The sequence below is a fragment of the Leopardus geoffroyi genome, chromosome B1 (genome assembly GCF_018350155.1).
Source record: "Leopardus geoffroyi isolate Oge1 chromosome B1, O.geoffroyi_Oge1_pat1.0, whole genome shotgun sequence".
NCBI classification, from domain to species: Eukaryota; Metazoa; Chordata; class Mammalia; order Carnivora; family Felidae; genus Leopardus; species Leopardus geoffroyi.
The window spans coordinates 203,739,439-203,766,450 of record NC_059327.1 but is presented as its reverse complement, the minus strand read 5'-3'; the positions used below and the strand labels follow the sequence as shown (position 1 = coordinate 203,766,450).

The window sequence follows — 27,012 nt, the reverse complement described above, 5'->3', positions numbered from 1 at the left end:
ATTTATACCCTTGTTGAGGCTCCCCAGGATTTTGGTTGCAAGGAATCTCTGGAAATAGCTTATAAACCCTTTGATTCCAGAGGTATAGTGGCCAATATTTGTGTTTCCTTCATTGCACTTAATTTGATCCCACACCCAAGAGCTACTTAATGCATTTTTGTTGTAAAAAATAACTTTTGTATTCATTTGGACGTGTTCTTGAATGCTTACTATTCCAATGTGTGCAGTCGGCCCTCCTTGCTTTTTTCATGCTCAATTCTTTCCACCCTTCAGAATCCAGTTTGCCTTCCTCTTTGTAGCTTGCTCTGTTCTTCCAGCTCAGGGGCGTTCTCTGCCCTTTGGAAATTTGGAACTTGGGGTTCACAACAGCATAGTCAATGATTCTTTTCCCAGCTAATTTGCAATCTTTGTATGGGCAGGGCATAGCTCTTACCTTCATTTTTTATCCCTTTCAGTGCTGGCTGGCCATATAATTGGTACTTGGTAAACAATTGGAGATTAAGGGGGTGATTTATTATTTTGCTAAATTCAAGAAAGAGGGGGTGAAATTCATGTTGAAAACAAAAGGATTGGTTGGACTTGGAGGGAATAAAGTGTGTTCCCAGCTTGCTTAGAGACTAGTGGTTGATAATGATAGCTAACATTAGTGAGGGTTTGCTCTGTCCAGGCAGCATGCTAAATTCTTTAAGGGCATTATTTCAGCTAGTCCTATCCTTCATTCTCCTAACCCATAAAACCAGACAGATAATAATTCTACTTCACAAGGTTAGAGGATTGCTTGAGATAATGTGGCACAGTGCTTGGCGCTCAGAAAGTGCTCAGTAAATAGTAGTAGTTGTGGTTGTAGATTTTGTTGTTCTGTCCAGTGTCATAATGAAGAACTGTTACTCTAACGTGCAATTGTGTTAACTGACCTTGAACCTGGCTCTTTGTCTGTAGTCTGTTCTTGTTCTTAGATTTCCCAAAAGCATAGCTTTCCTCTTCCTAAATTCTTCTATGCTGGAGGTGCTTGAATCTCATTTATCCTTGACCTTTGTTATTTTTCATGTCTGTGTCTTTGTCTCTATTTTCACCTAGACACCACCCCCACCCCCCAGCCCCCACCCTGATGGTCTTCTATACCTCTTCAATTGACTGAGGGCAAGAATTTCCAGACTTTTTTCCTCCTTTTTCATCCCCAGTGCTGCTAGAACACTCTTTCTAGAACACGGATTTGTTCTCTTAATCTTCTGTGTAGAATTTGGCCTTAGACCTCCATTCTGGGTCAAGTATAAACCCCTTAGTTTAGTGCATCATGGCCCACAGGGTCCTACCTGACCTCAGTGACCTGCTCTTCTCTCCTTGTCCATTTGCTGCTAAGTGTATGTGACTACTCAATGCCTTCCTACCCGGTGAAGTCTTGTTCTTCCTTCATGTTCCGGCTCGGGTGTCTTTTCTGGAGACTTCGACACTCCTGCAAGAGACTTGATCATTCCATCTTTTGTGCCACTGCCATGCCCAGGATGAGCTGTTACTGCACTGGGCTGATTCAGGACAACTTGGGTGTCCCTTTCTGTGTCACCAGCATCTAGCACTGTGCTAGTTCCCAGCTCTACAAATGCCAACTGATGACTGGGGACAAAAGAGCACATCTCAGGAATTCTTTCAATACTGGTGATAACCAGAAATTAAGGCTTCAAACCAAGCTGTCTTTTTAGACTAGTGATCTGGAACTAGTCTGGATTTCTGGAACAGAAATTGAGATTTTATTCAATTTTTGGAATGTCAGTTGGCTCCATACTTCGAAGTGGTGAGTAGTTCTTATTTCATTTTGAATTTAATATTCTTGTTTTTAGCAAATCAGTATTAAAATATTTAATTATACCTATAACGCAATCTGTAGTTCTCTCAATATTTACATGCTCATCACTAGCGGAGACAGCAGCAGGGTTAGCCACAACTAGTTAGGATGTTAGCAAAAGGCCACGCCCGTACATTTTCCTTTTAGAGGGTAAACTATCTGTTTTTACCAAATTGAAAGAGTTTCTAGTTCAAAGAACACATGGTAGTACTACCTTTCCTGCCCCCTTACTCCTGTGCTGATTTGTCTCACTTCCTGGCAGAGACATTGTGCCTGAGTGTTTGCATGGTAAACCTAGATCTCTTCTTGTGAGTTGTTTGGAAGACGATGCTAGCACATTTGCGAGGTTGACAAGGCTGCTGAACTGGTAGCATTCCCCGTTCCCCCCCCCCCCCCCCCCCCCCCGCCCAGGGGCAGGTGTTTATCCCCTTTGACAGATGGGGGAAGGACAAGTGAAGTGACTTGATCAAGGTCACGTCACTAGTAAGTGGGAGTGTTAGGTTTCAACCCAGGTCTATCTGGCCCCAAACTCATGTTCTAACCAATCATGTAATGCTGTCTGTTGAAAGACTTCCTCAGTTTACTGCTTCAATGGAAATGAGTTGATGTTTCGTATTTAGCTTCTGGCATGAAATTAGCTTTCTAGATGTGGGAGTGTTGCTCCTTGCCTGGTTGGACAGCATGAAAGCACAGTTGACAGAAGTTGGGATGTGGCAGGGGAGGGGGGGCGCGGTATTCTCATCTAACGAGAAGTCCGGAGACGTTGTCTGTGTTTAAGCAACGAGAACTAAAGAGCCAACAGCATTGTTCACTGAGAGGGAGCCTATACCAGATCCGAAAGTGATGGTAGACGTTTGGCGATGGGGCAGGGCCTTACTGAGGTCACTCTGAGTCTGAAAGGAGGGGACTTGGAGCCCCCTCTCTGCTCCCTGTTTTTACTACATTTGCCTTCCATGCTTGTGGTCTTTCCTTCAAGTTCTCCATTGGGTTAAACACAGCGTGTTTCCTCTTGAAAGGACAGCCTGCTAATGTCCCCTTGTAGAGCTAGGGACAGAATTCTCTTTGAGCTGATTCTGTTCCACTAATTTAAAGTTTTCCAGGGTGCCTGGGTGGCTCAGTCGGTTAAGTGTCTGACTCTTGGTTTTGGCTCAGGTCATGATCTCACAGTTCCATGAGTTCCAGCCCAGCATCGGGCTCTACACTGATGATGTGGAGCCTGCTTGGGATTCTCTCTCACCCTCTCTCTCTCTGCCTCTTTCTCTCTCAAAATAAATAAACTTAAAAAAAAAAAAAGTAGAAGAAAAAGGTTTCCAAACAACCTATAATAAAAAAATCAGAGAATTATCAGACTGTAAAACTTTTGCTCCTGAAGGACATGGAATATTATCTTACTGTTTGGGCAGCTTGGGCTGCCGTAACAAAATAACGCAGACTGGGCGGCTTAAACAACAGAAATGTTTTTGTTCTTTGTGTTTTTTGTTTGTTTTTTTATAGTTATGGAGGCTAGGAATCCAAAGTCAACTTACCAGCATTGTTGGTTTCCGGTGAGGACTCTTTCTGGCTTGTACAAAGCTGCTTTCCCCCTGTGTCTTCACGTGGCCTTTCCTCTGGGTTCACACTGAGAGACAGCGGTTTTCTGGTGACTCCTGTTAGGAATACACCTGTCAGATTAGAGCCCTAACTGGCTGACCCTTCCTGAAGACCCCATCTCTAACTACAGTTTACACTGGGGGTTAGGGATTCAACATGTGAGCGTGAGGGGGAGGAGATGGGATACAAATCAGTCTATAATGCTGTTTTAATTTGCATTTTCCCAATTAAACATCTTTTCATATTGAGGGTGATTTAGCTTTCCTCTTCATGAATTGCTTCTTCATATCTTCTGCACAAATGAGGGCAGAATATCTTACTGATTTATAGCAGTTTTTTATATAATCGGGATGCTAAGTACACATTGCACAAATCTCCCATTCTCCCACTTGCTCTATTAGTTTTCCTATTGCTGCTGTAACAAGTTACCGCAAAAAACTAAACGGCTTCAAACAACACAGATTTGTTGTGTTACAGTTCTGGAGATCAGAAGTCTGAAATGGGTCTCACTAAGCTAGCATCAAGATGGCAGAAGGGCTGTGTTGCTTTCTGGAGCTTCTAGGGGGAATCTGTTACCAGAGAACCAGTTCTGAGCTCAGGTTTGTCTGCTTTCTCAAAAATCAACACTCGAGAGACCAGTGCCGATGGGAAAGGTTGCATCAGTCAGGAAGCCGGCAAGCTGGGAAGACAGGTGGACAGACGTCTCAACGACGATCTTCCCTGTCCAGGCCAAGTTGGAAGGTTTTCGAGGGGAAGGCACAGGAAAAGGGAGGGGGGCTACATGCAAGAGAAGCAGGTGCTCAGGCAGTTAGTCAGTGGTCTGTTGGCATGACCTTGAACAGACTCACTGGCATCAATGGCAGCTGTTTTTGAATGTGGTTAGCCTTACCTTCTGGAAAAGTTTGGTCCTTCACTCCTCCAGGCCAGTGGTCTGCAAATCTCAAGGAAAGAGGTTAGTTCTGCTATAGACCAAGGGAGTTAGGTCAGCACACAAGGAGCACAAGAGCTTGAAGCAAGTTAATCCTTAATACAGGTGGAACGCTATTAGAGATTCATTTTGGAGATTCTGTGGGGGAATCCATTTTCTTGCCTTTTCCAGCTTCTGGACGCCACCTGCACACCTCAACAATAATCAGATGTTAGCAAAGACCTGGAGTAGCTGCAGCTACAACTCTCCCGTGCTGCTTGGTGGAGTGTGAAACAGGAGAACCATTTCGGGAAACTGGCAGTTTCTAATAAAGTTAAACACACACCTACCCAGTGACCCAGTGATTCTCTTTCAAGATATACCCAGTAAAATGGGCATATGTCCACAGAAAGTCTAGTACAAGAATGTTTGCAGCGGCTTTGTTCATAACAATCTCAAACTGGAAACAACCCAAATGTTCATCAACAAGAGGATGGATAAAGACATACTGATACGTGTAACGCAATGTGGTGGTAAAAAAAGAAAGAGCTGCCAGTATATGCAAGAGCACAGACCAGTCTCAGGAGCATCATGTTAAGGAAGAAGAATCAGAAGAGAGAACAATCCTTAATGGTTCCAGTAGTATGAAGTGAAATTAATCCACAGTAATACAAATTGGGATGCTGATTGCTTTGAAGAAGGGAGGGATTGTCACCGAAGAGGCAAGAGGGAACTTTATGGGATGATGAAAATATGTATTGATCCTGCTGGTAATTATGAGGTTGTAGAGCCATAGTGTTAAGATTGGTGCATATTATTGTGAAAATTGTGTCTGTTAAAAAGTGTTGTGTTTTTTTTTTTTTTAAGGAAGAATTTTTTTTATAAGTTAGGACCTCTCTGCTCCTTAAATGTTTGGTAAACCTTTATGAAACTGCCTGAGGTTGGTGTCTCCCTCATCCCCCATCCTGACTTTCTTGCCTAGGAAGCAGGGATAGGGATGGTTCTTTTTATTACCAATTTAGTTTCTTTAATACTTGTTGTGATATTCAGGACCGTTTCTTTTCAAGGTAGATTTGGCAATTTATGTTTTCTAAGAAAATTTTCTAAAATTTAGTTAACACACGGTACAATATTGGTTTCAGGAGTAAAATTCAGTGATTGATCACTTACAACACCCAGTGCTCATCACAAGTGCCCTCCTTAGTGCCCATCGCCCATCTAAGCCCATCCCCCACCCCATCCCACCATCAACCCCCAGTTTGTTCTGTATCCTTAAAAGCCTCTTGTGGTTTGTTTCCCTCTCTTCTCTCTTTCGCCCCTTGCCATGTGTTCATCTGATTTGTTTCTTAAATTCCACACATGAGTGATATCATAGGGTATTTGTCTTTCTCCATTTAACTCGTCTTGCTTAGCATAGTGCATTCCAGCTCTATCCATGTTGCAAATGGCAAGATTTCATTCTTTTCAATTGCTGAGTAATATTCCATTGTATATATTTTTACCACCTCTTCTTTATCCATTCATCAGCTGGTAGACATTTGGGGTCTTTTCATAGTTTGGCCATTGTTGATAATGCTGCTATAAATATTGAGCTGCATGTACCCCTTCAAATCTGTATTTTTGTATCCTCTGGGTAAATACCTAGTAGTGCAATTGCTGGCTCATAGTGTATTTCTATTTTTAGTTTTTTGAGGGTCTCCATACCGTTCTCCAGAGTGGCTGCACCAGTTTGCATTCCCACCAACAGCGCAAGAGGGTTCCCCTGAGAAAATGATTTTCACCTAAGCTTTTAAATTTATTTGGCATAAATGTTATTGGTAACAGTTTCTTGCTATTTTTACAATTGCAACTGTGATATTTTTAATTTAGAATATTACTTGTGTGTGTCTTTTATTTTTATTAGACTTGTAAAAGATTTTTGTTTTATTAAACTTTTCAATGAACCAGCTTTTGGTTTCGTGTGCTTTGCTGTATTATGTTTGCCTTCCAGGTTATTAATTTTTGCTTATATTGTATTCTTTATTTTGATTTGCCTCTAGCTTCTCAAGTTGAATGCTTAACCTATTACTTTTTAAACTTCCTTGTTTTATAGTAAGTGTAAAACTCTTAAGTTTTAAGTATTGCGTTAACAGGAGCCTGCAAAAATTTTTTAATGTAGGTTTTTCATTTTAGTTATGTTTAGTGATTTTCATTGCAATTTCTTTGTCAGGCCTTGATTATTTGGATGTGATTTTTAAGAAATTCTAAACTTGTGGCACCTTTTTAAATGATCTTTTTTATTGGTGGTAATTTAATTATATATGATCAGAAGATATGGTGTTAAGGATAACAATGTTTTGATATTTGTTGAAATATACCTTGTGGTCTGTACGTGGTCAATTTTTATAACTGTTTTACCTGTCCCGAGGAGGAATATGTGTTTTTTATTTGCTGGGTAAGACCCTGTACAATTATCTATTAGGTCAAATTTGTAATATTATTATATAAATAGCCTCTATTTTTATTGCTTTTTGTCTGCTTGATTAATCAGTTTATGATAAAGGTTTGATAAAATCTCCCATTAAGGCTGTGGATTTATCAAATTTGATTTCCCTAATTTGGTTGATTTTTATTTCAAGACACTGTTAAGTATTTACTACTTAATGATTTTGGTATCTTCTTGTTGGTTATTATTTTTTTTATTACTATGTAAGGTGCATCTCTATCCCTACCAGTGCATTTGCCTTAAATTGTATTTTCATCTGGCATGTCTGTTATTATACCTGCTTTTTTTTTCTTTTGCTCTGCTAATTTGTGCTGTTTTTCTCTGCCTTTTGGTATTTTTTGAATGCTTCAGATGTCTCTTGTAAACAACATCCCGCTGGATTTTGCTGATTTATCCAGTCTAATAATCTCATTCTTTTAGTACTTAAGTTTTAGTCCCTATTTTACATTTTATGGGACTTTTTTTGGTATGTATTTTGCTACCATTTTTCCTTTGGCTTGATAGTCTTATATAATCATAATAGCTAATATTTGAGTATTTGAAATGTACGAACCTCTGTTCTTATATAATAATTCATTTCATTCTGATGACTCTTTAAAAAGATAGTTTTAGTAATTCTGTTTGCAAATTAAAAAATAACAAACAGTCCAGAGAAGCTAACAGCTGGGCCCAGATCACACAGCAAGTGAACAGTGGGGTCAGATTAAATCCAAGCACCCTGGCTTTAGGTCTTATAATCATGTGCTTTTCAAATGCCTTTATTACCTGAGAAGATATGTACCTGTGAGATGCGTGTATAATATAAAGCTTTCCAAAAGTATGGCCACTACTGGCTATTGTAATGCAGTTGATCACAAGCAAGAAAGATTGGGGAAAACTGCAATACTGATCATTTATATTCATCTTTGAACATAAGCGGAAATGATTTGAAACCAAAAAAGCAGCAAATAGCCCTGTGCTTTGTTTATATTTTACCATAAATGCAGAAGCATTTCAAAATTAAATTGGTTCAGAGGAATCTTTTCTTCGTTAAGCTTGAGTTTAAAACATTAGAGATGAACTGTGATCTTGTGGGGGGAGGGGCAGAAAGGTCGTCCAGTCTCCAAGGTCTGTCGTTTCCCAGGGGGTGCCACTCCAGCATTTGAAGACACTAGGTCTGTCGAGACTTCACTTTTCTGTTTGTAAAATTATTTTCAATGACTTGCTTACCTTATAGGAATGATAGGTGGTTGAGGTTGTGTATGAAGAACATTCAAGGCTCTTCATTTTGCATTATGCATTGGTCAACTTGAGTATTACAGTAACATAACCACAGGAAGGAAGAGAAATGATAATCACAATGGTTCCATTAGTTAATATCTTAAGTGTGACATTTTTTTGTTTGCGATTTTTTTAAGTTTATTTATTTTGAGAGAGTGTGCACGGGAGGTGCTGCTCAGGTTCACCGGCATGTGTGCCCCAAGCCTGCCGCTATGAAGTGAAAGTTTCTGTCCTCTCACAATTTAATAATTGAAGCTCTAATCCCCAGTGTGATGGCATTTGGAGGTAGGGCCTTTGGAAGATAATTGTAGTTGCATTAGGTCATAAGGGTGGGGGCCTCATGATGGAATTAGTGTCCTTATAGAAAGAGGGAGAGACGTGAGATCTCTCTTTGAGTGCACGCAGCAGGGAAAGGCCATGTGAGAACATAATGAGAAGATAGCCATCTATGAAGAAGCAAGAGGGCCCTCACCAGTCAGTGAATCTGCTGGCACCTTGATCTAGGGATTTCCAGCCTCAGAACTCTGAGAAGCAAGTGTTTGCTGGTCAGGCCACCCAGACTATGGTATTCTGTTATAGCAGTCCAAAGTGACAGAGACACCTGTGGAGACCCCATTCTTCTGTCTTTCACCTGGTGATATTCTTCTTCAAACCAAGCCAGGGAGCGTTGTCTAGGGAGCAGGGGGTCTTTTGTGGCCATAGCTTACCCAGGTGGCACAGGGTCTGTCTGTGTGCACTGCTACATTTAGTGAAATGTGGGTGATGCCCTGTGTTGGGATGTGCATGGTGTGAGCACTATTGTGTGTGTGTCATTTACTCTTTAAACGGGAAATTGTCAGTGAATTATGTGCTGGGTTCTGAGCTCTCCCCTCCACCACTTCCCTAAAACCACCCTTGTCCAGATCACCAGGGTCAGTTCTTAGTCCTCATTTTACTATGCCTGTGGGCTGCCCTTGACATAGCCCATCATGGGGGTTTCCTGAGTCAATATGTCCTTCTAGACCAGCCTCTGTGTTTTTCTGCTGTTTCAGTGCTTGTCCTTCTCAGACTGCTTGAGTGGTCACCCCTCATTCTCTGAACCTCTTCACATGGAAGTATTCTGAAGGTTCAGGCCGTGGAATCTCACCTTCGTTATCCACACTCACTCTCTTGTGATCTCTCAAATTGAAATCTGCAGACTGGACTTGTCCACTGCACTGCAGCTCATTCTCCACTTGCCCACTTGATATTGCCCACTTGACTTGGAAAACCTCATAGGTGCATGTGCGCGCGCGCACGCACGCACACACACACACACACACACACACACACACACACAGTCAAAACTAAACTCTTAACACCCACGTGCACCAATTTTTTCCTTCTGTATTTCAGTTAATACCCAGGTCAACAATCTTATAGTTGACTTTTAATTCCTTACTTTCAATTCCCCACATCCAGCCCTTGGACAAATATTTTTAGATCTCCCTTCAAAATATAAAGAATCTGACCTCTCATTGCCTCCACTGCTTTCAGCATGGCTCAAACCATCAACCTCTCTCACCTGGAAGACTGCAGTTGACTGCTACTTGGTTTCAGCTTTTGGCTTTCTGACCTTATAGTCTGTTCTTAACATACAAGCCAGAGTGATCCTATTAAAATTTAAGTCAAGATGTCATCCCTCTCCTTTGAACTCTTGTCATGACCTCCCAGACCAAGCAGAGTAAAAGCGGGAATGTTGGAGTTATCAGACCAGGAATTTTTTAAAACTGAATATTCTAAGTGTTTTAATGGAAAAAGTAGACACCATGCAAAAACGGATGCATAACATAAGCAGAGAGATGGTAATTCTAAGAATCAAAAGAAATGCTAGTGGTAAGAAAAACCAAAACAATAACAAAGAATCCTTTTAGGGCACATGGGTGGCTCAGTTTGCTGAGGATCTGACTCCTGATTTCTGCTCAGGTCATGATCCATGGTTGTGTGATGGAGTCCCACGTTGGGCCTTACACTGGGCATGAAGCCTGTTTAAGATTCTCTCTCTGGCACAAAAACAGACACATAGACCAATGGAATAGAATAGAAACCCCAGAACTAGACCCACACACGTATGGCCAACTAATCTTTGACAAAGCAGGAAAGAACATCCAATGGAAAAAAGACAGTCTCTTTAACAAATCGTGCTGGGAGAACTGGACAGCAACATGCAGAAGAATGAAACTAGACCACTTTCTCACACCATTCACAAAAATAAACTCAAAATGGATAAAGGACCTGAATGTGAGACAGGAAACCATCAAAACCCTAGAGGAGAAAGCAGGAAAAGACCTCTCTGACCTCAGCCATAGCAATCTCTTACTCGACACATCCCCAAAGGCAAGGGAATTAAAAGCAAAAATGAACTACTGGGACCTTATGAAGATAAAAAGCTTCTGCACAGCAAAGGAAACAACCAACAAAACTAAAAGGCAACCAATGGAATGGGAAAAGATATTTGCAAATGACATATCGGACAAAGGGCTAGTATCCAAAATCTCTAAAGAGCTCACCAAACTCCACACCGAAAAACAAATAACCCAGTGAAGAAATGGGCAGAAAACATGAATAGACACTTCTCTAAAGAAGACATCCAGATGGCCAACAGGCACATGAAAAGATGCTCAATGTCGCTCCTTATCAGGGAAATACAAATCAAAACCACACTCAGATATCACCTCACGCCAGTCAGAGTGGCCAAAATGAACAAATCAGGAGACTATAGATGCTGGAGAGGATGTGGAGAAACGGGAACCCTCTTGCACTGTTGGTGGGAATGCAAATTGGTGCAGCCACTCTGGAAAACAGTGTGGAGGTTCCTCAGAAAATTAAAAATAGACCTACCCTATGACCCAGCAATAGCACTGCTAGGAATTTACCCAAGGGATACAGGAGTACTGATGCATAGGGGCACTTGTACCCCAATGTTTATAGCAGCACTCTCAACAATAGCCAAATTATGGAAAGAGCCTAAATGTCCATCAACTGATGAATGGATAAAGAAATTGTGGTTTATATACACAATGGAGTACTACATGGCAATGAGAAAGAACGAAATATGGCCCTTTGTAGCAACGTGGATGGAACTGGAGAGTGTGATGCTAAGTGAAATAAGCCATACAGAGAAAGACAGATACCATATGGTTTCACTCTTACGTGGATCCTGAGAAACTTAACAGAAACCCATGGGGGAGGGGAAGGAAAAAAAAAAGAGGTTAGAGGGGGAGAGAGCCAAAGCATAAGAGACTCTTAAAAACTGAGAACAAACTGAGGGTTGATGGGGGGTGGGAGGGAGGGGAGGATGGGTGATGGGTATTGAGGAGGGCACCTTTAGGGATGAGCACTGGGTGTTGTATGGAAACCAATTTGACAATAAATTTCATATATTGAAAAAAAAAGTTTCTCTTTCTCTCTCTCTGCCCCTCCCCCCGCTTGCTTGTTATCTTGCTGTCAAATAAAAAAAAAATTTTTTTAATGTTTATTTTGAGAGACAGACTGCACAAGCTGGGAGGAGCAAAGAGGGAGAGAGAAAATCCTAAGCAGCCTCCACACTTAGCGCAGGGCTTGCTCCCACAACCCTAGGATCATGACTAGAGCTGAAATCAAGAGTTGGATGCTTAACCAACTGAGCCACACAGGTGCCCCTAAAATTTTTTTTTTTTTTTCAAATGAAGAATCCCTTTGATGGCCTCATTAATTGATTGGACAGGGCTGAGGAAAGAATCTCTGAGCTTGAGGATAATAAATGAGAATTCTTAAAACAAAAGCAAGGAGAAAAAAAGACTGAACAAAATTAGGACAGAATATCCAAAAACTGTGGGACAACCACCTGTAAAAGGCATAACAGGAATGCTGAGAGGAGCAGAAAGAGAAAGGAACAGAGGAAGTATTAAAAGTAATAATGACTGAGACTTTACCCAAATTGATGTCAGACACCAAGCCACAGACTCATGAAGCTCTGAAAACATGAAACAGGATAAATACCAAAGACCTACACCTAGGAATATCATCTTCAAACTTCAGGAACTAAAAAATAAGGAAGCCATCTTGAGAAAAGCCACAGATAAAAACACTTCATCTGTACAGGAGCAAAGATAAGAATTATATACAATTTCTTCTCAGAAACCATGCAAGGAAGAAGACAGGAGTGAAACATTTAAAGTATTGGGAGAAAAAAACCCACCAACCTAGAATTCTGTACCCTGTGAAAGTATCCTCCAAAAGTGAGGAGAAATAAAGACTTTCCCAGACAAAAACCAAGGGAATGTGTTGCCAGTAGACCTGCCTCTCAAGAAATGTTAAAAGAAATTGTTCAGAGAGAAAGAAAATAATATACTCAGAAACTTTACATATAAAGAAATGAAGAGCATCAGAAAATGAATAAGTGAAGGTAAAGTGAAGATTTGTTTCTCTTAATTGCTCTAACAGCTATCAGCTAACAGGGAACAGATATATACATGGAAGACAATAAGAGGAACAAAGATAAGGATGACAAGTACTAGTAAAAATATGGTGGAGATTAATCCAACTACAGGCATACCTTGTTTTGTGCTCTGCAGACACTGCACTGTTTACAAATTGAAGGTTTGTGGCAATCCTGTGGCAAGTCTTTTGGTGCCATTTTTCCAGCAGCATTTTTTTCTCTATGTTTCTGTGTCACATTTTGGTAATTCTTGTAATATTTCAAACTTTAAAATTATTATAATTTTTATGGTGATGTGTGATCAGTGATTGACTTACTGAAACCTCAGATGATAGCATTTTTTAACAATAAAGTATTCTAAAATTAAGGTATGTACATTTTTAAAAGACATGATGCTATTTCACACTTAATAGACTGCAGTATAGTAGTGTAAACATGGCTTTTATATGCACTGGGAAACCAAAAATTCCACTTGTATTTATTGTGATATATGCTTCATTGCAGTGGTCTGGAACTGAGCCCACAATGTCCCTGAGGTATGCCTGTATTGTATGATATTTAAATATCTGCAGTCTAAGTGCAACAAAGACAGAGATTGTCAGAGTGGACAGAAAAGTAAGACCCCACTACGTGTTGTCTATAAGAAACCCACTTTAAATATAAAACACATGTAGATAAAAATAGAGATGTATGATCCTTTCAATGGGTGCAGAAAAAAGCATTTGACAAAATACAGCATCCTTTCAAAAACGCCCAAGAAAGTAGGGATAGAAGGAACATACCTTAACATCATAAAAGCCATGTGTGAAAGGCCCACAGCTGATATCATTCTCAGTGGGGAAAAACTGAGAGCTTTCCCCCTAAGATCAGGAAGACGACAGTGATGTCCACTCTCACCACTGTTATTCAGTGTAGTACTGGAAGTCCTATCCTCAGCAATCAGACAACAAAAAGAAGTAAAAAGCATCCAAATTGGCAAGGAAGAAGTCAAGCTCTAACTCTTCACAGATGAAATGCTACTCTACATGGAAAACTGGAAAGACTCCAACAAAAAACTGCTAGAACTGATCCATGAATTCAGCAAAGTCGCAGGATATAAATCAATGTGCAGAAATCAGTTGCATTTCTATACACCAATAATGAAACAGCAGAGAGAGATATTAAGGAATCAATCCCATTTACAACTGCACCAAAAACCATAAGATACCTAGGAATATACCTAACTAAAGAGGTAAAAGATCTGTACACTGAAAACTATAGAAAGCTTATGAAAAATTGAAGATACAAAGAAATGGAAAAACAATCCATGCTCATGGATTGGAAGAACGAATATTGTTTAAAATGTCGATACTACCCAAAGCAATCTACACATTCGATGCAATCCCAATCAAAATAACACCAGCTTTTGTCACAGAGCTAGAACAAACCATCCTAAAATTGGTGTGGACCCAGAAAAGACCCTGAATAGCTAAAGTAATGTTGAAAAAGAAAACCAAAGCTGGAGGCATCACAATTCCAGACTTGAAGACGTATTACAAAACTGTAATCATCACGACAGTGTGGTATTGACACAAAACCAGACACATAGATCAATGGAATAGGATAGAGAACCCAGAAATAGACCCACATATATATGGCCAACTAATCTTTGACAAAGTAGGAAAGTATCCAATGGAAAAAAGACAGTCTCTTTAGCAAATGGTGCTGGGAAAACTGGATAGTGATATTCAGAGGAGTGAACCTGGACCACTTTCTTACACCATACACACACATAAGTTCAAAATGGATGAAAGACCTAAATGTGAGACAGGAAACCCATCAAAATCCTACAGGAGAAAACAGCAGCAACCCATTGACCTCAGCCACAGCAACTTCTTGACATGTCTCCAGAGACAAAGGAAGTAAAAGCAAAAATGAACTACTGGGACCTCATCAAGGTAAAAGCTTCTGCATAGCAAAGGAAACAATCAGCAAAACTAAAAGGCAACCAATGGAATGGGAGGAGATATTTGGAAATGACAAATCAGATAAAGGGTTAGTATCCAAAATCTATAAAGAACTTGCCAAACAACACCCGAAGAACTAATAATCCAGTGAAGAAATGGACAGAAGACATGAATAGACAGTTTTCCAAAGAAGACATTCAGATGGCTAACAGACACATGAAAAGATGCTCAACGTCACTCATCATCAGGGAAATACAAATCAGAACCACAATGAGATACCACCTCACACCTGTCAGAATGCCTAAAATTAGCCACTCAGGCAACAACAGATGTTGGCGAGGATGCGGAGAAAGAGGAACTCTTGTGCACTGCTGATGGGAATGCAAACCAGTGTAGCCACTCTGGAAAACAGTATGGAGGTTCCTCAAAAAATTAAAAATAGAACTACCCTATGAGCCAGCAAGTGTACTGCTAGGTATTTATCCAAAGGATAAAAAATGTTCTTTCAAAGGAATACATGCACCCCATAGTTTATAGCAGCATTATCAACAATAGCCAAATTATGGAAAGAGCCCTAATGTCCATTGACTGATGAATGGATAAAGAAAAATGTGGTATACATACACAATGGAATACTACTGGATGATGAAAAAAATGAAATCTTGCCATTTGCAACAATGTGGATGGAATTAGAGGGTATCATGCTAAATGAAATAAGTCAGAGAAAGACAGATATCATATGATGTCACTCATATGTGGAATGTGAGAAACTCAACAGATGAACATAGGGAAAGGGAAGGAAAAAGAAGATAAAAACAGAGGGAGGCAAACCATAAGAGACTCAAATACAGAGAATAAACTGAGGGCTGCTGGAGGGAGGTGAGTAGGGAGATGGGTTAAATGGGTGGTGGGCATTAAGGAGGGCACTTTTTGGGATGAGCACTGGATGCTCATGGAAGAGATGAATCACTGGGTTCTACTCCTGAAGCTAAGGCCACACTGTATGTTAACTAACTTGAATTCAAATTAAAAAAAAAAAGAGAGAGATGGAGAGAGGTATTCCATGCTAACACTAATCAAAGGCAGTGGGAGTACCTATATTAATTTCACACAGTTTAAACTTCAGAGCAAAGAAAGTTATCAAAGATTAAGAGGGGCATTACAGGGGCGCCTGGGTGGCTCAGTCGGTTAAGCGGCCGACTTCGGCTTAGGTCATGATCTCGCAGTCAGTGAGTTCAAGCCCCGCATCCGGCTCTGTGCTGACAGCTCAGAGCCTGGAGCCTGTTTCCGATTCTGTGTCTCCCTCTCTATGACCCTCCCCTGTTTATGCTCTGTCTCTCTATGTCTCAAAAATAAATAAACGTTAAAAAAAAAAGAGGGGCATTACATAATGATAAAAGGGTCAATTCTCCAAGAAGATGTAGCAATCCTTAACGTGTATGTGCCTAACAACATATAGTCAGAATACATGAAGCAAAAACTGATAGAACTGCAAGGAGAAGTTGAATACACATTATTCTCAAGGTTACATGGAACGTTCTCTAAGACAGTCCATATTCTGGGCCATAAAACACATGGTGACAAATTTAAAAGAATAGATATCATACAATATCTGCTCTCAGACCACAGTGGAATTAAACTAGAAATCATAACAGACAGCTGGAAAATCCCCAAATACTTGGAGTTTAAGCAACACACTTCTAAATAATATGGGGGCCAAAGAAGAAATCTCAAGAGAAACTAAAAAAATACTCTGAACTCAGTGAAAATGAAAACAAAACATCAGAATTTGTGGGACATAGCAAAAGCAGTGCTTGAGGGAAATTTACAGTTTCAAATGCATATATTAAAACAGAAATCTTGGGTGCCTGTGTGGCTCAGTTGGTTAAGCCTCTGACTTCAGCTCAGGTCATGATCTCATGGTTCATGGGTTAGAGCCCCGCATCGAGCTCTTTGCTGACAGCTCAGAGCCTGGAGCCTGCTTTGGATTCTGTGTCTCCCTCTCTCTCTCTGCCTCTCCCCTGCTCATTCTCTCTCTCTCTCTCTCTCTCTCAAAAAATAAACATTAAAATTTAAAAAAAAAATTAAAAAAAACCCCAGAAGATCTAAAATCAGTAATCTAAGCTCCCACCTTAGGAAACTAGAAAAAGAAGAGTAAGTCAAAAGAAGAGGAATAATATTAGAGTAGAAATCAGTGAAACCCAAGACAGGAAATAAAGTGAAAATCTGACTCTTTGAAAGATTAGTAAAATCTGTAACCCTCTAACCAGACTAAGGAAAAAAGAAGACACAAATTACTAATACCAGAAATTAAAAGGGACATCACTACCGATGCCATGGATATAGCTTGGCTTGGAATAAGGAATCTTAAAATTGCTAGAGAAAGGTAAAATTATGCTCATATAGATAAAAGTAAAATGAACATATGTTTTATTTGACTCATACATAGGGAGCCAGGCAGATGTTATAATCAATTCAAATGAAGTCAAAAGGCTCAAGTTTACATGGCAAAAGGAATTGTTGCAAATCCAGGCAAACTGATTTTCCTACAGAGGGAAGAGAAGTGCATGGGAGCTACCAGACAAAACAGCTTCCATGTCTGCCTGTCACCCACAGTTTGCAGAAAGCTGCACAACATCTCAGAGAAAAGGAAGGCTAGAATCTGATAACCTGAAAGGATGTGCTGGACGGACACCATGCAGTGTTTTGCTGTCACTATTTTTCTTCTGAAGAGTTAAATCAGTACACCAAAATCATTAACTTGAGCTCATATGAACTGATGAGCCCGTATGACTCAGGAAATCGAAATTAGGGAACTTTAACAAGAAAATGACACAGGAGATGCCAGCTCTGTTTCTGTCACAGCTTTGCTCCTGCTTCATCACTGGATAGATATCCTATGACCAGCCATTTTCACTCACACAGGGAGAACCCGGCCTGGAAGGGTATGCTGCTTCCCCGTCAGCCTGTGGCTCTGGGAAGTGACCTATCATTGTCCTGGACTCTGGCTCGGGGGCCAGAGGCCAAACCAAACCTGGAGTCCTGGCCAGGGCTCTTCAGCACCTGCGGCCCCAGCCTGTGCCCTTCCTTGGTGGAGACTGGTATACCTTGCTGGCTCTTCTGCACCAGGAGCACTGGGGCTGCCTGTTCACCAATCCCTTCCTTCCTCTTCACAGACCTTTTAGAGAAATACTTGGAAAAAGATGACTTGTGGGAGGTATGAGGGAAATGGGTCATCAGTGAGCCAGACGAGATGAGGGCACTTGTATGTAAGTAAAGCCCCATGTGGACCATGCAGTTAAGGGTATGGAAGAGTAGAGTACCTGTTGGGGTTCCGTCTCTCCGAGGACAGAAGTTACCAGGGCAAAATTTTCATTGACATAGTTGGGTGGGAATAGCGAAACACTGTACTGAGTTTTAAATAAGCACATCTGGTGGTTGGCAGACCACCCTTTATTCTAAGATTGTGCACCCTGCTTCTTTTGCATTGCAATAGCCTTTCTCAGGAAGTATTGGTGGAAACAGACTTGATCAAGTAAGGTACCTGCAGGGAAATCTCCATCCTCCTTTTTCATTTTTCTGTTTGGTGAATAACAAAATCCCTGTGATTTTATCATGGGATGAGAAAGAACTGGGGTAGGCCCAGTGGGGTTTTTGGTCCCCGACTCTTTCTTTGGTTGTGTTAGGTAAATGTTGACACTGGATGCAGTGAGGAAGAAAAATAGCCCTGGAGTCTCCCAAAGGAGCAAGCTGGGACCTGGATATGTCATTCTAGTGTGATGGCTCTGTGTGCTGACTTTCCGGCAGGATTAGCAGTTACGTTGAACACCCTTATCAAGACTGTTGTGTCTCGGGACTGTTGCATATCTGTTTTCACTTCTGGGTGACTATAAAGTGGACAATTTGGGTGAAACACAAATTACTAATCTCAGAAATGAAAGAGGGACATCGCTATAGATTCCATGGATATAGTCAACAACAAGCGACTTTATGATGTTTGAGATTTTTTTTTTTCAAAAAAACTTTTGTTGTTGTAAAATACATTTAACCATTTTTAAGTGCACAGTTCAGTGGTATTAAGTAACATTCACATTGTTATTCAAACATCCCCACCATCCACCTCCGGAACTCTTTTCATCTTCTCCAATCGAAACTCTGTCCCATCAGTGATAACTCCCCATTCTCCCCTCTCTCCAGTCCCTGACAACCACCATTCTGCTTCTGTCTCTTATGGTTTGACTAATACCTCATGTAAGTGGAATCCTACAGTATTTGTCTCTTTGATGACTGGCTTATTTCACTTAGCATAATGCCCTTAAGGTTTATCCGTGTTGTAGCAGGTGTCAGAATTTCCATCCTGTTTTTTTTTTTTAAACCTTAAGTCCTGTGACAATTGTTTACTATAAAGGTGAACCCTGATCCTCATGATGGGCTTATTGGTAAACTTTCTGGTAGTGAGCATAGGCACCAGGACGGCCAAACTTTGTGGATTCACAGCCCTGGGGATCGGCCACCAGCAGGGTCTGGTTGTACTGGATGAGGATGTCTTTTTTTTTTTTTTCAACGTTTATTTATTTTTGGGACAGAGAGAGACAGAGCATGAACGGGGGAGGGGCAGAGAGAGAGGGAGACACAGAACCGGAAACAGGCTCCAGGCTCTGAGCCATCAGCCCAGAGCCTGACGCGGGGCTCGAACTCCCGGACCGCGAGATCGTGACCTGGCTGAAGTCGGACGCTTAACCGACTGCGCCACCCAGGCGCCCCAGGATGAGGATGTCTTTAATCTCCTTCTTGGAAGCCTCATGCATGTATTTCTGGTAATAGGCCACCAGGGCTTTGGAGAGGGACTGGTGAATTTTTTTCTTTTGGTTCAATGAAAGACATTTATTTCATGAAATACATAGAAACCTTTGCTCTCTGAAACCAGGAAATATGTTATTCTAGCCTCTGAGGTGTCTGAGTCATTTAGGGTTTACTTCCTTGAGCATTGACATTTTAAAATTGGCATTTCTACAGTGTACCCTTTCTGCCTTTATTAAATACAGCCTAAATTAATTTCTTTTGGATAACTTAAGGGCATATTATGATCCTCCATATGTTAAAAGCTGCTCTAAGGCCTGTGGCATGTGTCTCTTTATCCCCATACCAGGTGGCCTCGATGCTGTGCTTTGAATGCTCACATTTCCTTTTTATGTTATTTTGTGGCTATTCTTTCAAGGTGCTGTCACATAGATCTGTCTATAAATTACCTATTACAAGTATTTTTTTTTCTTTAGTAACTTTCTGTTTCTAATTTGTTGTGGTATAGGAAATCAAAGCCAAATAATAAGAATTGTACATAAAATAAGAGAAGACATCAGGGCCTAAGAAATTCTTTTATGAGTAAATAAAATGTGCAAGTTTTAGCATGTTGACTTTGTGCTTTGCAGAGGTCCTTTTTCTTTGTGGTTCTTACTGTCTTCTGAGTTGACTAAGTGATGTTGCTACTAAACATAAGTCAGTGGTGAGCATGTTAATAAACAATTTTATTTTCAGATAAATCCAGCCATATTCATTTTTATCTTCTAATATTCCAAGTCCCATGCTAGTGCTGTCCTGTTCATCGAAGCACACCTTATTATTTAGGGTAGGCTGAACTCACGGAACATATAGATCCCAAGTATAATCTCCAACTTAGTAGAAGTTCTTTCTGTCCTGCAAGAGTCCAGGCAGATGGTCCAGCTGGGTGGCAGTGCTGTTGTTCAGTCATGTAGAACCCAGGCTGATGGTGGCTCTGCCAGCTTCAGCAGGTAGCTTCCTGCTGAATGCAGTGACCACAGTGTACCTTTGAGAGGCCCCCTGCTCAACATGAATGCCTGATTCTCACCATCACATTTGTGTCTGCAACTCTGTGGTATGATAAGAGTTTGGGAAGACTCTTATGGAAGACTCTGGAGCCCTGTGGTTATAACTGATTTTAAGAGGGAAGCGAATTACATTTATTTGGCTTTGTCTCAGCCTCTCCACTCCATGGAGCTCTTCTTCTGACTAACCAAAGTTGCTTTCAACTCAAGGAAGAGAACGTGTCTTCTTTTTGACTACAAACTTAACAGTACGTGTGAAAAGCAACCCTGAGTGGCTCCTATCAAGGGAATTACACCCAGTGTGTGTGCTGTATTTTAAGAAATCATGGTAACTGACAACGGTTTTGGAGAACAAGTGAAAAGGACTCATCAATGTCCCAGGTCAAAAACTCTCCTTCTAGGTCTACACTCTGCAGAAATGGTGGTAAAGAAGACATTTATAAGAATATTTGTTGTAACATTATTTGTAATACTGGAAACCAGGAACATTAAATGACCATTAATGGGAAATAGATAAATAGGATATTTATATAGTATTTAAAACAAATTCATTTATTCACCAAATATTTACTGGATGCTTATTTTATGCCAGGTGCTCGTGTAGCTGTTGGGATTATGACTGTGAATAACACAGATAAACCCCTCTCTTCAAGGTGTCTCTAATCTTGTGAAGACACAGGTCCTCAATAGCATACATTAAGTAGATTGCATGGTGGACAGTCATAAGGGCTAAGAAGAGACAGTAAAGCAGAGAAGGGGGATGCTAAGGGTTAGGCGTGGGGGTAGGACATGAAAGTTCAGATTAGGTGGCCGGAAAAAAAGACCTGAGAAAGAGCTTTGCTGAGGAAGAGCTTTTGGGCCATGAAACAAGGAAGGCAAAGGTCACGAGGCTGGAGGCTGGGGGCTGGGGGTAGGAGGAGCATGGAGCCCACCTGGGACAAGTGGATAATCTGTGTCAAAATGGCCTGAGCTGTGTAGGAAAAGTTGTAGGGTGGTGTATGCAGTAACACACCATTCCTGCTAATTTAGCAACCTCTAGAGTAGGAGTTCTTAATCTAAATAAAATAATATACATATGATCGTAACAGAAGTCAATTATATTGAAATAATTGTAAAATTTAATGGATTAGTGTTATAAGAAGTGCTTTGTTATCCGAGCATTAAGCAGCAAGGCAATACCTAGGCAAGTTAAAGGCTTGTCCTTTAAAGATCTGTCCGTGTGAAGGGTGTCATTGTTCAGTCCGAGTGGGGCTTTGAAGCTGTGAGGTGGCCTTTGACACAGCTGCTTCTATGCGTCCATCAACACAGTTGTAGGGAGTCACTAGACAATCCACGTGAGAGCGTGGGAACTGCCATTTGGAGTCTGAACGATTAATGACCAGGCACAGAGCTGCCTAGGGGTTGCTTGGCCCCGTCACCTGAGCCCTTGCGGACGATCTGGCACCAATGTTGTAATTCCAAAGCAGTGTGAGTGTAAATGACATTTTGAGTTATTTCTGACAACTGTAACATGATAGAAAAATCCGAATTTTCTTGGTGATGAAGTCACAGGTACTACTAATATTGTGGTACTCTTGCCTACATTTATGGTTGACAGAAATGATGAGTTTTGGCCAGAAGTTAGTGAAGCTAAATGTGAGTTTTTTTCTGTCCAAATTCAGGGACACCCTGATGTCGGCCTGTGGATGCCAGGTTAAGAATTTTCCTCCAGGGGGGTCTGGGTGGCTCAGTCGGTTAAACGTCTGGCTTAGGCTCAGGTCATGATCTTACGGTTTGTGGGTTTGAGCCCCACGTCGGGCTCTGTGCTGACAGCTCAGAGCCTGGAGCCTGCTTCAGACTCTGTGTCTCCCTCCCCTACTCGTGCTCTGTCTGTGTGTCTCTCTCTCAAAAATAAAAACAACAAGACAAAACAAAAATAATCTTCCTCTAAAGCAATATATTGTTCAAAGCCATACACACACACACACACACACACACACACACACACACACACAGATTTACAAATGGATTGGGATAACACACGCCAAATTAATGATTGTGATTTTCTGGCGTGTCTTGTACTAGGGATGGTATATAATATCCCAGAATATGTTATAAACATAATTATTGTATTCATAGTAGAAAACCAAGTCCTAAACCTCTTAACATCCAGCAGAATTTGTAGGCCAGAGAGCTATTCGGTCCAGTTCTTTGTCACCGGATGCATTTCCCTTGGTGGTCCTAATTACCAATAGAAAAACTGAGCTATTGTGACAAAGGGGATGTCCCCATTCGGCCAGTGTGATTACATGGGCTCAAATCCCAGCTTCTCTGTTTACTGCTTATAATGCCTTGGGCCAATTATTTCACATACCTGTGCCTTAGTTTCCTCACCTATAAAATTAGGATTGAAACAACTTTGCACCTGTATAGCAGCAGTACTCACCTTGTAGGGTTGATGGGAGGATCTAGTGAGAGCAGACCGGGATCTTCTAGTGGAGTGGCTAGCTTACAGTCAGTGCTAATAAGGGCTGCCTGGTATTAGGGCCGTCACCATAACCACTTCCAACGTTTGGGAAATGTTGGTTTAATATTATTTTCATTTCACAACATGATTTAATTGTAAATGTGTTTACGGCAAATTATTTTAAATGTGTACTTTTAAAAAAAGGCTTTGTTACACCATTTTTCTTCTTAATAGCAGTAATGATTAAACAGGATTCCTGGAGTGGGGCAGACCCACACATCTCACTGGTTGTGGCATGTTCGACAAGTTATGTGACCCGTTTGCTTTGGTCCCTTATCTGAGAAAAGCGAATAGTAGTAGTGTTTTCATCATAGGACGAGGGATGATTCAATGAGTCAATCTATTTATGACGCTTCTGGAAAGGTGCCCAGCACATAATAAATACTCAGTAAACTAACTTCCTCCTCCTCCTCTTAGACCTTGGCAGTATCATCCTTCCTCTGACCCATACTCTGTAGTCAGCATCTCCAGCTTTTTCCTTTAGTGTCTGCTGTGTGCGGTATACTGCTCGTAGTGTGCTGGGCACCTGGAGGCCCATTTATTTATTCCTTCGATCATTTTTTGAATGCTGGAGATACACTGAGAGTGAGGCCACTAACCTAGAACCTGCCACCAAGATTTAATGAAGATGTTTCCAAGATGCAAAAGGTATGGAGAGGAAGGAGTCCCTGCATCTCCCTAGGAAGGCGGGGCAGGCTGTGTGGGGGTGGTTCTGCCTGAGCTGAGTAGAGATTTGCCTACAGTAATAGGCCCAGAGTGACAGTCCAGGATGGAACCTGCTTTTGCTTCTTTGGGACCTTTGTAGACAGTGTGGCTCGGGGATGCTGTGCCTGTGGAATGATGGTAGGCAGGGCTGCGCTCTATTCTGCTTCATCCCTCGACTCAGGAGGGGGCTGTTACTTGCATTTTAGGAAAGTAACCGTGGAAGGCAGTATGGAGGAGGGTCTGGAAGGGAAGACCAGAGGCAGGAAGGCCAGTCAGAAGAAGAGGCTAATGATCTTTTAATAGCGTGGGCAAGGAGAGTAGGGGACAGGAGAGCCTCTGAAGGCAGCGCTGGCCACCTGACCCTCCACTGTGTGCCTGGTGCCGGGACAGTGCCCCGCCCACGGGACTTCAGCTGCAAATGCTTTCTGAATAAATGGGTGGGGCACTTCAGAGAGAGAATTAGTGCTGCAGTTTCCAGCTCCACTCACCTGGTAGACGGTAGGCAGCCCACTCGAGGCATAGTGTGTGGAAAGAGGGTTGAATTCGAGGGGAAGATAAATGGAGTCGGATTTGAACATGTTGACCTTGAGGTGTTCTGGGACCTCTGTGTAGTCTACAGTCGCGATACAAGTCTGGAGTCCCGATCCCAGTTGAACTGGGGTGGTGGAGGGGTGGTAAGAGGAGGAGCAGAAAGGCCACGGAAGAAGCCCCTGTGTGTCCAACCAGTATCTGTTTGGCAGGCCTTCTCTCCTGAGCTCACCCATGCCGCTGTCCTCCAGGTGGGTTTCTCTCAGTTCTCTGCTCACGGTGGTCAAGGCCGAGCTCGTCACTTCCCGGAACGTGGCTTTCCCTATTCTTTCCAATCACACTCACCAAAACTGTGATATTTTCTCTTGGATGAAATTTGGTAAAATTTCAGCTCCTCAGAATGCTTAAAATTGAAGGTTCTAATTTCTCTGAGGTTTTATTTTTAATGTTTATTTTTGAGAGACAGACAGACAGAGAGAGAGCAGGGGAGGGGCAGAGAGAGAGGGAGACACAATCCGAATCAGGCTCCGGGCTCCAGGCTCCGAGCTGTCAGCACAGAGCGAACTCACAAACCATGAGATCATGACCTGAGCCCAAGTAGGATGCTTAACCAACTGAGTCACCCAGGCGTTCCAAATTTTTTTTTTAGGGTGCTTATTTAAAAAGATCTTTCTAAAATATTATCTTTTTAGATTTTCGTTACTTATCTATTAAAAATTTTCTTCTATTTGAGTATAGTTGACACAAAACGTTACCTTAGTTTCAGATGTACAAACAACATAGAGACTCTTGCCTCTCTATGCTCCGCTTACCGCAAGTGTGCTTGCCATCTGCTAAAAACATGACCTGAGAGCTTTTCCCACCATTCTTGTCTCTCTAGGGGACACTCTTCGTCCACATCTTCCAGAGACTCACTCCCTCACATCCTTCATGCCTCTGCCTAAGCTTGACCCTCTTGAGAGGCCTTCTCTGATCTCACCTTCACCTTGCTTGATTTTGTTTCATACCACTTAGCACTGTGTGATTGGCTAATATTTTAATCACTTATCATTAACTGCTTTTGGGTTGTTTTTTTAAAACCTCCCGTACTAGAATGGAAGGGTGGGATTGTATTTCCTGTACTTTGCAGGTGTTTGATTCATACTAGGTATGCAGCCATGTATGATATGTTACGTCCGGTTTACAAATTTGGAAGCCGAGGCTCAGCAGAGTTACTTATAGAAGGTCAAGGTCACACAGTTTCTAAATGATAGAGCCCGTGACTAATTGTATCACTTGGGATTTTTATACTTTGTCAAGCTGACTTCTAGATAAGACCAATTGTTTTAAGACTGTATTTTCACTCGCGATGGGTACCAAACTACTCAAACAGATATTGGATATTTCTGATCATTAAAAAAATACTTTTTTCTCCCAATTTAGGAGGATATGGCAAAAAAAGAGGTCGTAGTAAAAAATGGAGGGAAATGCTGAAGCTGCCCCAAGTCAGCCAGTGCAGCGAGCTTAGATGTTCCATTGGTGAGTAAATAGTGCCAGTCTGGGGCCCACGTCGGGCACTGTACCATTCGTTAGGTGTTATTCTTTTAAGAAGAAATATGTGCACATTGTTCTATATAGGACAGAAGAGTAAAATAGTAAAATTTCCTCTCCCCATGACCCAACTAATCATCTCTCTAGAAGTGAACACAATGTTTTCAAGGTTCATCCATGTGGTAGCATGAATCAGTACTTAATTCCTTTTTCTTGGCAAGTAACATTTCACTGTATGGTTATATCACTTCTTATTTATCCATTCATCAGTTGATAGAGGAGTTGCTTCCTTTTTTTTTTCTTTTTGTCTATTATGAATAATGCTGCTAGAAACATTGATGTACAAGTGTTTGTGTTCGTGGTAGAGTACACATTAAAATGACCATTTTAGCCATTTTTAAGGGATCCAGTTTCATTTTCTTGCATTGGATATCCAGTTGTTCCAGAACCACTCATTGAATGACTATTGAATTGTCCTAGTACCTTTATCAAAATCAACTGACTGTGAAGGTGAATGTTTATTTCTGGGCACTTGTAAGGATACACGTGTTTGCATTTAGGGCCCACTCAGATAATCAGGACAGTCGTCCATCTCAAGATCCTTGACTTAATCATATTTGCAAAGGCTCTCTCTCTTTTTTTTTTTTTTCCTTCAAATAAGGTTGTATTTGTAGGGATGAGGACCTGATACCTTGGGAAGGCTGTTATTCAGCCTATTACAGATGGTAACTCTAAGCTTAACTTTTTCTTAGCCTTTTGAGGAACTGGCAAACTGTTTTCCAAAGGCAGCTGCACATTTTACATTCCCACCAGCAATATACAAGAGTTCCAGTTTCTCCACATCCTTGCCAACGCTTATTTTCATTATAGTTAGCCTAGCCGGTGTGATTTGCATTTCACTAATGACGAATGATGTCGAGCATCTTTTTAGGTGATTATTGGCCATGCTTCTTTGGGTCAACTGATACTTGATCCATAGTGTTAATAGTAATTTTTCTCTGCATGTAGCCCCAAGTGATTAATACAAAGATTGATTCCATTATTTGACACATGCATTATAATTAAGATATTATAAGCTTTACTTTGGGGTTATTTATGCTATTGAATATATTCATAGGATCATAGAAATATATTCATGTATATTTGCATATAAATTACCTCTGTATACTTCTGATTCTTTGGGGGTAGTTTTTAGTACATAGAATGAAGTAAATGACATTAAATATCCCATTAGTTAACCTTCCCCCCCGCCATTTCATGCTTTTAAAAATTAATTTTTATTTTTATTTTATATTTATTATTTATATTTTATATTTAAAATTAATTTTTATTTTCATTTATTTTCATTTTCATTTTTTTAAATTAATTTTATTTTTATTGAGATATAATTTACATATAACATTGTATGAGCCTAAGGTGTACCACTCCATTAGT

General features: G+C 41.0%; 1 protein-coding gene across 8 annotated transcripts in view; it reads left to right on the top strand.

Annotated features, from left to right (window-relative positions):
* The window catches only part of GRK4 (G protein-coupled receptor kinase 4), a 90,324-nt gene that overhangs the window by 4,103 nt on the left and 59,209 nt on the right, over positions 1-27,012 (top strand). For 7 of the 8 annotated variants that reach the window (XR_006711621.1, XM_045474751.1, XM_045474747.1 and 4 more), the window contains exon 2: positions 25,471-25,566. The exons of the other annotated variant lie outside the window; for it this stretch is intronic. Coding sequence is in view for 6 of the 7 variants with exons in the window: in XM_045474751.1 (XP_045330707.1) it covers positions 25,471-25,566 (96 nt within the window). In the remaining variant the exon portion in view is untranslated. The remainder of the gene's footprint in view (positions 1-25,470; positions 25,567-27,012) is intronic. 8 annotated transcript variants of the gene reach the window in all.